Source organism: Electrophorus electricus, chromosome 10 (assembly GCF_013358815.1).
Source record: "Electrophorus electricus isolate fEleEle1 chromosome 10, fEleEle1.pri, whole genome shotgun sequence".
Classification (NCBI taxonomy): Eukaryota; Metazoa; Chordata; class Actinopteri; order Gymnotiformes; family Gymnotidae; genus Electrophorus; species Electrophorus electricus.
Genome location: NC_049544.1, coordinates 22419721 through 22431205, shown reverse-complemented (window position 1 = coordinate 22431205; position 11485 = coordinate 22419721). Strand labels below are relative to the sequence as shown.

Genomic DNA, 11485 nt, shown 5'->3' with positions numbered 1-11485 from the left:
ACTAATAAAATGATACTTAAATAAATGAATAGAGCTAATGCGTTTCGTGGTCCACTGTCCAATTTCACACATTTTATTTGTTATAAATTGTAGCATTTTATATAAAACCAGACAAAGTAATCTTAAATGAAGCCACTGTGAATGAGAAATTGTAAACCGCAAAAAAGTCACAGCAGACAAACCTCTTGACTCCAAATTAACCTGCATCACAAAGAGAAAAGAGAAGAGAGAGAGGTGTTCTGTTTTATGATCATAACCAGTGACTCCAAAAGACACATTGCTAAATGTAACCGTTAAAAACCTTCCCTGATCCCACCCTCAGTATGACATCACTTACAGCATTTCTACAGTTTAGGTTTGGGTTCAAGCTCAACAATAAGCTAGTATGCGTCCCTTTTCATAAGCAACAATGTTAACCAGTTCTTGGGTGAAAGGTTTCACTGCTGCCAGGGAAACAGAGGGATGTTTGGCGTCTGTCGACATGGGAACCACTGTAGAGGTGTGGCATTAGAGCAGAAGTTTTAAAAATACCAGCAAAAAATAATAATAATAAAAACAAAACAATAACTTAAATACAAGTGCTTAAGAACACAATTTAGTTTTTTGGAGCCCTTTCAATAAAATTACTCAGAGTCAGGAAATATTAGGATGCCCACCCCAACAAAGCCTAAAAATATAAACTCATCATCATCATCATCATCATCAAATAAGAACGGAGAGTAAGGGTCTCAGTAATACTAGCATCCACCCCCAGCACTTCAGTCGCAGGCCACAACTTCCCATCACACTTTGCTCTCAGAGCCCACCCCATGCCGATGCCTCCATGCAGTCCGTGGTGGGTTCTGTCTCTGCCTCCTGATGCTCTAGCCCTGCCTCTTCCTGCTCCTCCTCTCTTCTCCTCCTTTCTTCCTGCTCCGCCCTCTCCCGCCGCCTCCGTTCCGTCTCCCACTCCACGAAGGAGTCAAAGAGGCTGGGCCAAGCCTCGTCCTCGCTGTAGTTGCTCAGGTCCGGCCCAATGCTCTGCGTGAAGTTAAGGAACATGTTCCAGGTGTCGCGCGAAATGCCTCGCACGCCACATGGGTTCTCCGACAGAAAGTCCAGCCAGCGCTCAAGCACAGGGGGTGTGTCCAGCGTAAAGACCAGCCTCCAGAGGGCGATGGCAATGGCGCGCTGCAACGAGCGCTGGCCCTCGTCTGCGTCCAGGCCGAACTGGAAGGTGAAGCGGTACAGGTCCTTGAAGCTCTCCTCCCCTCGCGACTCCTCCATCAGCGCAGAGAAACGCAAACAGATCCCCCGCAGACTGTCTGCCTGGATTGCTTTACAGCCTTCCACAAACTCCTTCCTGCACACACACAGACAGAGAGAAGTGGTGAGAAGGGACAACATGCTACATTATCAAGCAACCCACTCAAATCTGCTGCTGCCATTGAGAGCAGCTCACCCAGAGAGAGAAAAGTGAGTGGTGTGTTGACCACTATAAAATTTTGCAAATAAATGGTAAGTAATAAATAATGTCATCACACGCACAAACACACTACATCTGCCACTACTCTCATATTCATTCACAACACAACTAATGTCAGCCCATGTGACAATATTATGCAAATCAAAGAGAAAAATGCATGTTATTTTTCCTATATGCAAATTTTTCAACATTTTAAAAAAGCGTTTAAAAACAAAAAACAAAACTAACCTCCGAAGAGGGTTAGGACAGACTGCAATAGAACATAACTGAGATCTGTAATATTTACACATGCACACAAGCAAAAAAGCTGAACGACACATCAACAGACAAGAACAAATCTAATTGGCCACAGGGCAGAAATGATGTCTGAATCATTAGTTACATTTCTGAGCAGGACCCAGGACCCATTAGCAATGGTTTGATTGCAGCAGGGGTTACCTCCTAAGACAGTGTGGTCGCATATTATTTCAACCACTCAGTCGTTTGAAGACTGGGATCAGGTAATTAAAAGGTGAAGCAAGGAGTGCTTTTGCTTGGTTAGAATGTTACAATGCAGTCACATTGACCCTGTGTAGAAAAGACTGGACACTGCTGGCATGCAGCTTTGGGATACTTATAATTTAGAAATCATCAGAATGCATTGTCACTAGTTTTTAAAATTGCTGGTGTGAAAACAGAGCAAAATGACAAAAGCACTTGAGCAATAATTGTATCACTTAAAAAAAAAAAAAAACCAAAAACAAAACCAACAACAACACTTCTTGTATGACTGTTCAACTTCTCCTTTATGTTTAATAGTTCCTGTCTGGTTACTGCACACAATAAGAAACCCTGTGCTTAATAATGGGCTACATCAACAAAATGTCACTGAATAATTACCTTCCCAAGTAACACTAAATGACAGCTGAAGGTCTGTTCAAATGTTCAGTTTGGCAAAGAAATATGGGACATATATAACTGCACAAATTAACTCAACTGACAGATGATGCTACATATGCTTGGTCAGCACTGTAAGATGAAACTTAAAACGATGTTGTGCAGTTTTAAAGGGGGTTGCCTCTGCAAGAAAGGGTGAGCCTACTCTGACTTTACTGAGAAAGGAGTCCAATTTCTAACCCCTTTATCCTTGTCCACCAACAACAAAGCTCTGTAGCGCTGTGCAGTGTACACACCAAGCCAGTCAGCTGGCTGGAAAAGGCTGAATCCTGATGACTGGTCAATCAGCTGGCTGGAAAAAGCTGAATCCCATACGATTAGCTGAAGTCAGGAAAATGATGACACTGATCGCCAGTCACGAGTCCAATAACAGTGTGTGTTCTGCTGCTTGGTTCCAACAATGATTACTGCTGTGTGTTGCTGGATACGATCTGATGCATAGTTCAGCTGAGTTGAATTGTGTGTTATGCTCCCTTTCATCACTTAGCCGTTCCTTTGGACTAATAACGAAAAGAAGCTTGATATAGCTTGGTGAAGGATGGCCGGTAATGGGTAACTATTACAACTGTTATGATTAGTATTACAAGTTCTAGGTTTGAAAAGTAACAGCTTGAGCTTTCTTTAATGTACAAGTCCATGCATGCATCCAGTTTGTGAAGTCTTGCAGCTGATTTTCACAGTGATGAGACATTTTAGCATAATACGTCAGGCATGACTCATTTTGTTACATTTACACTATTAAAAGGTAAATGTACAGCAAAGCAAGGCAAGTTTATTTATATAGCACCTTTCATACACAATGGCAATTCCAAGTGCTTCAGGTCATCTTATCAAACATGTCAACTTACTTGTTAGAGTGCTCATCATGCCCCACCTTTGGGAACCTGGGCCCTGCCTCACATGCCAACCCAGCTAAGGCCTGTCAAAACTGCCTGCTGGATTTCTTCCGTGCCCTACTCAAGGCCATTTTCACTGGGCTGCAGGAGAGAAGGAGCACCCTCTCCTCTAGATCCATATATGGCTCAAGTTGGGCCTTGCCACACTTCCCCCAACCACTTTAGCAGGTGGGACATGGAAGCATCTAACATTCCTGCAAATCTGCAGAAAGACGTCACTAATAAAACTCATTTATCTTCAGGTGTATTTCTCCTTTGTTTCAATAGCTGTACATACACAAACCACAGCTGGAGGTCTTCACCGTTCGTGTGAACGCTGACCAACCTGATGACTGACATGTCCGAGGCGTGTACTTTTCTTATTGCAATTACACTCAACAGCATGTTTTAAACAGCCTGTAGGTGCCCCAAGTCTACAGTCTCTCAACACAGGAGCAGTCGGTGTCGTTTTCCATCCTTTCTGTGATTAGCCTCTTTCAAACCAATAGTGACAGTGACGTGTAAAAAACAATAAAAAAAAATAAAATAATAATAATAATAATACTCCAGAAACACTGCTGTGCCTGACACGTCTCGTTCTCTTTCTTTCAGTGGCACAACCACGCCACTACCATGTCATCACTGGGAACAGTCTGCCTTCAGATTGTGTATGGAAACACATCTGCTACAACTGTGACTGATTTGTTAAGGAGTGCTCATTTGAATATAGGGTATTACTGTGATAATGAACAAAAGATTTGTGTGTGCCAGATGAGGGAACAGCCCTGCCACACACCACTCAACCACAGGGCACCTTTCAAGGAGGTTTTGTGCTTATTTTCCACTGTGTTATTAGAATAGCAAAAGTCTGTTTTCTACAATAATTAAATCATTTTTAAAAAGCCTGTTTTATTTGGTGCCTGCTCAGCCCCGCCTGCTACACACACACACACACACACACACACACACACACACACACACACACACACACACACACACACACACACACACACACACACACACACACACACACACACACACACACACGTTTTCGTTCCTCACCGTGTAAACTTGCACATGGTGGCAGCCTGAAATTTCCACGCGAGCACCAAGACTTTGAACTCAGCCGGATCGACGTGCAGGTCGTTACAGAACTTCTCCATTCCCTCTTCCAAGATGGCATCTTCATGTTCATCCTTATAGAGCAAAAACATCTCCTCTATCCGAGCTATGGACAGCCCCTCCCCCTCGGGTTCAGGCTCCTCCCTCCGCACCTCCCCCAACAATACGGGAGCCACAGAGGTTTCCACGGTAACCTCCGGAGATTTGGTGCCGTTGACGTCGGCAGGGAACTTGGAATCCTCTTTGTGCCCACTTCCAGCCCCGCCCCCGCCGCCTCCTTTCTTCGCATGTGACTTCCCAGAATCCTTCTCACCGCTCTTGCTGCCTAAAGAGGATGTGGGGTTTTTACACTTAGTCACACACTGACCCATGCCCTTCTCTCTCTCTCTCGCTCTCGCTCTCCTCTTCAAGCCCAGTCGGCTCCTGCTACACACCGCTGCTCCTCCAGCCGCCCGAGTGCAGTCACCATGCCCTGGTGAATCAAAATCAGAGTCAGAATCACTGTCATTCACAAATAAATCAGAATGAGTCTGAATAAGAAGTCTGAATTACTGAGTCAGTTTCAGTCACCATCACCTGACAAATCAGAATGAAAGATTATAGTGCTCCTAAACATGTAAACAATGTGCCTGTATAATTTAGAATAAGAAAATAAGAGGCATCAACTGTGAACTAATGAATTCAAATCAAAAGGGAAAGAATTAGTCACTTAGATCAGTCACAATCCCCTAAAAAGAGCAGGGAGAGATGGAGAGTCACCTTAAGTGTAATTACATTCGAACATGTGCAATAAAATAGAAACACACCGTTGAGCCCTGGACATGACGTGGATTAAAAAGGCCTGCGTTTAAAAAACAAAACAAAACAAACAAATGGTTATATTTACTGGGTCATGTGAATGCAATGTGAATGTGAGTCATAAAATGCCTACAGAGCACCCATCTGGAACATGTGATTGTCAACTCCACCATAGAAATAGTTTAGCTTTCTGTGATATTAGGATCGCAAATATGGTGATAATGGTTAACAAATTATATACTGTGCCAACCTATGGCTCACCTCTCCCATAAATACTTTGCCTTGGCAGTGTTGTGCAAGAAAGGTCTCGTGCTATAAATACAATGCCTTTTGTCTAGATAGTCATCTCCAGATTATCATTAAGCTCTGTACACAATGATGTAACTTATTTCTCTTAGTCACAGGGTGGGATGAATGATTCTCCCACTGGTGACTGACTGAGGAATCAAAGCTTGCCCTGACAGGTGGTTAAATGTTTATTGTGCAAGAGTGGCACTCCCATCTGCCTGCTAGCACAACTTCCAATTCAGGGCTACTCTCAGCAACACATTACGCTGTACCCTGCTCAGACACAGCAGCTGACCTGCAAGCTCACACTCACAGTGAACATCTATCATTTGTGCTGAGCTCTGTCAATCCACACCTCTTAGCAGCTATGCAGCACAGAACAGCAAACGATCACTGGATTTGTCCAACTCTTTCAAGCTGTAGAGTAATCCTCTCCTTTATTTTACTAAATCTGGAACTCTACAAATAAGGTAAATAAATAAACCAAAGTTCTAACACTGCCAGTAAAAAGAGCAGCACTAGTAACCCAAAGTACCTTAGTTACAGCTGCCTTAAGAAAACACAAGAACACCACTACACTTCTAAAACAGAGCTTTTAAACATGGCTAACCTTTTCTTCTTCAAATATTTACTAAATAAACATTATTGAAATATATTATCCATTAACACAACCTCCTAACAACTGAAACAACTGAGGCATGGCATAACAAGCAGAACAGATTCCAGGCACTCGGTAGTTGTTGGCTCGTGTGTCGGACAGAAGTCCGGGTCTCAGTCATGGGCTCGTGTGTCGGACGGGAGTCCGGGTCTCAGTCGTGGGCTCGTGTGTCGGACGGGTGTCCAGGTCTCAGTCGTGCGTTCTGAAAACCATTTTTTCTACACGTTTTCAGTATTGCACAATTGAAATTTTCAGCCTCTGAGGCTTCTGATAAATAAACATATTTATGGCAACAAATGGATAAACATACTTCTAGTCTAGGCTACTGCAGAATTTATAAGAAACCAGGTTAAAAGTAATAATAGGTTATGACAAAACCTAATAACTATTTCTATTTCTACATAGAAACAGAAGAATAATGATTCTGCATCTATTGGTTTAATCCTGAATTCATTTGCAGTGCAGGTATATTATTCATTTATCCATGCCGTGTGCAAGCAGTGAAGGTGGATGGCACAGCCGAGCAAGCAGCCTGTCCTGTGACACACTGGGGAAGCCCTCTAGCAACTAGAGCGGCCCAAGGCACACCAGCGCCCACACCGACCAAATGTCTAGAACAAGAAGAATTCTACAACTAGAGAGGGATCCACTGTTGAGTACTCAATACGCTGTTAAAACAGCCTCAGAATGTGCACCTCATTATGGCAACTCCAATGTAAATGATGTGGACCATTCAGGAATGCTGCTGTCATTATGGAAACTGTAGCAGGGAGCACTCACCCAAGCTTCTGAGCAGCGGACTTTGGTGTCATCTGACAGAGCTCCATCTCCAGGACCTTAGCATCCGCTAGCCTAACAACAGGGGAAGGATAGAATAAAGTTAAACAACAGAAAGTGGAATTTTTCTCCCTCTTCCTCTCATGCGCGTGCGCGCGCGCGCACACACACACACACACACACACACACACACACACACACTCTCTCACACTTGGTTTGTGTGCTTTAGGAGATGATGAGCATATTGACTTATAATGAGTGCCGTGTACTGTTGAGACATCACGTAGAATGCCGCAGTGCCACCCACACAGTGCTATCCTCTCCCCAGAGACACACCGCTCACCTACACCACCCGCCGCAGGCAGGCTCCCTGGCGGTCAGGCACAAACAAACATGGCCCCTCTCGCCCGGAGATCCTGTCCATCACCAGGCAAAGTGGCGGTTCCCTCAACAGGCAGAGTAAATCACACAGCACTGGAGTCTACACAGAAGCATTTTCTACTTCACTAATGGAATGCTGCAATCACCTTTGCCTGCCATCAAAATAAATATTTGAAATGTATTTACTCACACATTTAAAAAAAAAAAACACCACCATATCCCATAAACTAATCTTGCCATTTCCAAATGTTTTAATAGAAACACTACAAAACAACAATTGGTGGTTTAAGGAATGGCGAACTGCAGTACTCTTACTCCATGGAGTCAACATGTTGGGGCAGGACACTGCACACACTTCCATAAAAGCAAAGAGCCCTGGGGTCTCTATTCAGGCCCACATAGAGCTCCTTGTTTCACGGGCTGCCAGGTTAACTAACCGTTCCCTGATCACTCTCATTAGGTTGCCACCGAGTCTTGGTGTCATTTTGGTATCATAACAATGCCCCACGTCGTCATGTCCTCGATATCCTCCTAGCGTTATGCAGATTACATCTGTGTTTACAGCATGGTAGCTAACGTTACTCGACAGACCTTTATGTTGAAGTAGATGGCTAGGTCGCAGAGTATGTGTGAATACCTGTCCTGGCTGGGGCAAAACAGGCTGAACCTTTCAAGATAGACAGCAGTTTAATTAATATCCTTCACTTTTTTTTATTACCAAATATATATATCTCTTTCATCTTGCAAGTCAAAAACCACCAAACTGGCTTTTCAGCTAGGCTAACTAGCAGGCTGTCCTGTTTGCATGTTAGCTAACTAGTGGTACTGTTATGCATCGACAAGAAAGTTAACAATTTGCTATTTTGAAAAAAGTCCTCTTTAGTAAGCATTTTAAAAGGAGAGCGTTATATCTAACATTTATATCTAACCTGTTTCAATCCTGTTTCCTTACCTAATGGGACAAGACAGCGATAGCTAACTGATAGCTAGTTAGTTTAGCCAACATGGAGCTAACGTTAGCCAGCTAGTTAACGTCCTAGTCTCAGCTAACGCTACCTCAGTCAGCTCCATAGCCAGCTAGTTAATAACGCACCTCATAGTTAATAACTCAACTTTAGACTGATATAACTGAGTTAATAGCTCCCCTTTAGACTGATATGAGTTAATAACTCACTTTTAGACTGATATAATTGAGTTAATAGCTCACCTTTAGACCGATATAAATGAGTTAATAGCCCACCTTTAGACCGACATGAGTTAATAACTTACTTTTAGACTGATATAACTGAGTTAATAGCTCACCTTTAGACCGATATAAATTAGTTAATAGCTCACCTTTAGACCGATATAAATGAGTTAATAACACCTTTAGACCGATATAAATGAGTTAATAGCTCACCTTAAGACTGATAGCTAGTTAATAAGCCACCTCTAGACTGACATAAATGAGTAAACAGCTCACCTTTAGTCTGATATTATGGAGAGTTTCATAGCGCATCACCTCTTCAGATCCCGACGCGTCGTCTTTAACGAAGCTCCTGGCTAAAATGCTAACCAACCACAAATCCCCTGTGTCACAAGAAGCAATCTGCCTTTGGAAAGTGCGACTACGTATGTAGCTGCTTACATCGACACGCTGAAGTTTCACTAAGATACATACCCAGATGAACAATGTTATCGCTTTTAGTAAATTAACAAATTCTTTGTGTTCCTCTTCTCCTGTTCTTAGTCAATGACTGAACATTATGGGAATTTTCCCTGCGTCACTTCCTGTCGCTGGAGGCTCGGCGACGCCAACGACCGAAACGGACCGGACTGGATCGAAGTTATGCAAAGTGTTATAACTAAACGTAAACGTAAATGTACTGTATCTACTTGATTTTCCTTTTTATGCATTTATTTCTTAAAGCGTTGTCCATCGTTTATTTTACTATAATGATTATTATTACTACTTTTTTTTTGGGGGGGGGGGGGGGAGAAGAGCAGCCGTATGTAGTGCGCATAATTTACGCGTTTTTGACAACTCTGAACAAAGTGCCCAAACAATTTAAACGTCATAATTTATGCGCCGCGGCGAGATTGAAGACATGTGCTGAGCATTGGCTGGCTGGCTGTGTAGTTAGATAAAAACGTTATCTAGCTAGCTAGCTGGTTTGTTTAGCGGGGAGATAATTATATTGTGGGTCTGTATTTGATGGTGTTAGGGCGATCTTGCTGGCAACAACGCTCGTCTTAATCCCAATAAGAGGTACGATAGTTTTGCTGTCTAGCTCACTCGCTAATCTGAACAGTGCTTAGATTTTCAAGAGCGAATCTCTGTTCTTTTTACAAACTTGGGTTTTCATTTTACAACACTAGACGTCAGTTCAATCCCGCGCCATCAACCATATGTCATATAGCTAGCTATTATTTTTGCATGATTATTTTTTATGTAGAATAATTACATGTGTAACGTGCATTGTCGCTAAGAATGACTTTTATTGTACCGAACCACTTCACGACTTCCTATTTTCATGCCATATCTTCATCCTCACATTCCTTTGTGTGGTGTGACCACGTGAATCTAACCAACTCCGACCTTTCCAAAAAATATGCCAGATGTCAAGCATCGTGCCAGTAGCAGAACCGCTACTTTAAACGCCTCTAGTGACGAGGTGCAGAGTCAGCCTTCAGCACGAAACCAACATGTGCAAATAGCGTAACGTCCGTGATGTCTACTTTCCATAGTGCGGTATGACGATGGCCGTCACGCGCACGGAGGTTTTGTCTTTGTACCGGCGCGTGCTCCGTGTCGTGCGCAGCTGGCAAGCTCAGTCTGCGCTGCCGCGAGACACCGAGACCGAGAGGAAGTATATAGTGCAGGAGGCGCACGCGCTGTTTAGGCAAAACCAGAAGGTACTGACCGTCACCGGTGTTTCGCTCTGAGCTCTGAGTTTCAACATTTCACCTCGATCCGTTTCTCTCTCACTGTCTGTCAGCTGACTGACCAAGCAACAATCAAAAAATGCATAGCTGAATGTGAAGCAAGAATAGAAATGGGTGAGTCCCGAAAGGATTCATTAATTCCACATGTGTAATAACATGAATTCAAGAGGGATTCCTCAAAACAGTATCCCTCACTAATCCAGATAACCCAAGACCAAAGTTGAGACTCCACTCCAGGAGTGCAGCGCTTCATTTTAGGATTATATAATTTGATTTAGCAAGGCATTGTGCAACTCCTCGCCCTTCTGGAATTTAAGTGTTGAGATTCTTGCTTCTATATTTTATATGACAGGAATGCATTACAGGAATCCATACCCAAGACCAGTAAGTTTGTCTAAAATGAAGTCTTCTGCTTGAAGGCAGTTAATGATATGTGAATCTCAGTTCTTCAGGGACTGAAAGAGTAATTTTCTCTCTCCCTCCCCAGGTGTATCTTCCTCCAATGGGTCTGGCCACTCAGAAGGGCAGGAAACTACGAGCCCAGCAGAGTCTGAGGAAGCAAGCCAAGCCTTTGTATTTACAGTCACATGAGGAGACATAACACACGCACACACCTGTCATTGTCCAACAGAAGAATGCACATTTAAAAAGTCCTAAATTATTAGGAATGTGAAATATTTAGAAATAAAACACTTTAAATCTCTTCATAATTAAACTTGCATCATAACGCTGGACAATGACCAGTGTTTTTGTTAATGGAATAAATCTGTATATATTCCCTTGAATGTAAATTTATTTATATACCCATGTAATAAACAGATAAATGATATATACTGCCCTGGATGTACAGTGTATTTATATTCCTAGTACGGTTTGGTGTAGAGTTACTCAAATTTGACAGTACTTTGGTTAATGGTTAAACCAAAGGGAGCTGACTAGTATTTAGCATTGTAGAAAACCTGTCTGTAATGACAACTTAAGCTGCAGTGTCTGAGTGCACAACACATGTTCAGTGAATCGGTTGTATTTTGAGGAGTGAAAATGAAAATGTGGAAGTGATGAAGGAACCGTGAGGTGGAGGCTACCCAGACTGAGGGGAAGTACACTGCTCAGAAGGCATTCACCCTGGATAGGCAAAACCTGCAGCTATGGGCCATCACTGATTATTGAACAGTAATGCAAATAGCCATGATGCAGTGTAGATGCATGTCCTGCAACCAGGCAGTACTAGTGCCACCTAGTGGATATGGCCCAATAAAG

At 42.9% G+C, this 11485-nt stretch overlaps 2 protein-coding genes across 5 annotated transcripts; one reads left to right on the top strand and one right to left on the bottom strand.

Annotated features, from left to right (window-relative positions):
* Positions 1-42: 42 nt before the first annotated feature.
* dcun1d3 (defective in cullin neddylation 1 domain containing 3) lies at positions 43-9143 on the bottom strand. Of its 4 annotated transcripts, none has more exons than XM_027003091.2 (5): positions 8763-9143; positions 7263-7452; positions 6923-6994; positions 4339-4870; positions 43-1342 (listed from the first exon to the last, which is right to left on the bottom strand). In XM_027003091.2, exons 4-5 carry the CDS (start codon positions 4767-4769, stop codon positions 796-798), a joined length of 978 nt encoding a protein of 325 aa, XP_026858892.2. In that variant the 5' UTR covers positions 4770-4870; positions 6923-6994; positions 7263-7452; positions 8763-9143; the 3' UTR covers positions 43-795. The 4 variants fall into 4 exon arrangements, with proteins under 4 accessions (XP_026858892.2, XP_026858893.2, XP_026858894.2 ...); XM_027003092.2 differs by having other exon boundaries at positions 7263-7400; XM_027003093.2 differs by lacking the exon at positions 7263-7452 and having other exon boundaries at positions 8763-8869; positions 8961-9143.
* Positions 9144-9373: 230 nt separating this feature from the next.
* On the top strand, positions 9374-11058 carry lyrm1 (LYR motif containing 1). Its single transcript, XM_027003095.2, has 5 exons — positions 9374-9548; positions 10028-10195; positions 10279-10339; positions 10578-10609; positions 10713-11058. The coding sequence occupies exons 2-5, from the start codon at positions 10034-10036 to the stop codon at positions 10824-10826; spliced, it is 369 nt and encodes a 122-aa protein (XP_026858896.2). The 5' UTR covers positions 9374-9548; positions 10028-10033; the 3' UTR covers positions 10827-11058.
* Positions 11059-11485: the final 427 nt, after the last annotated feature.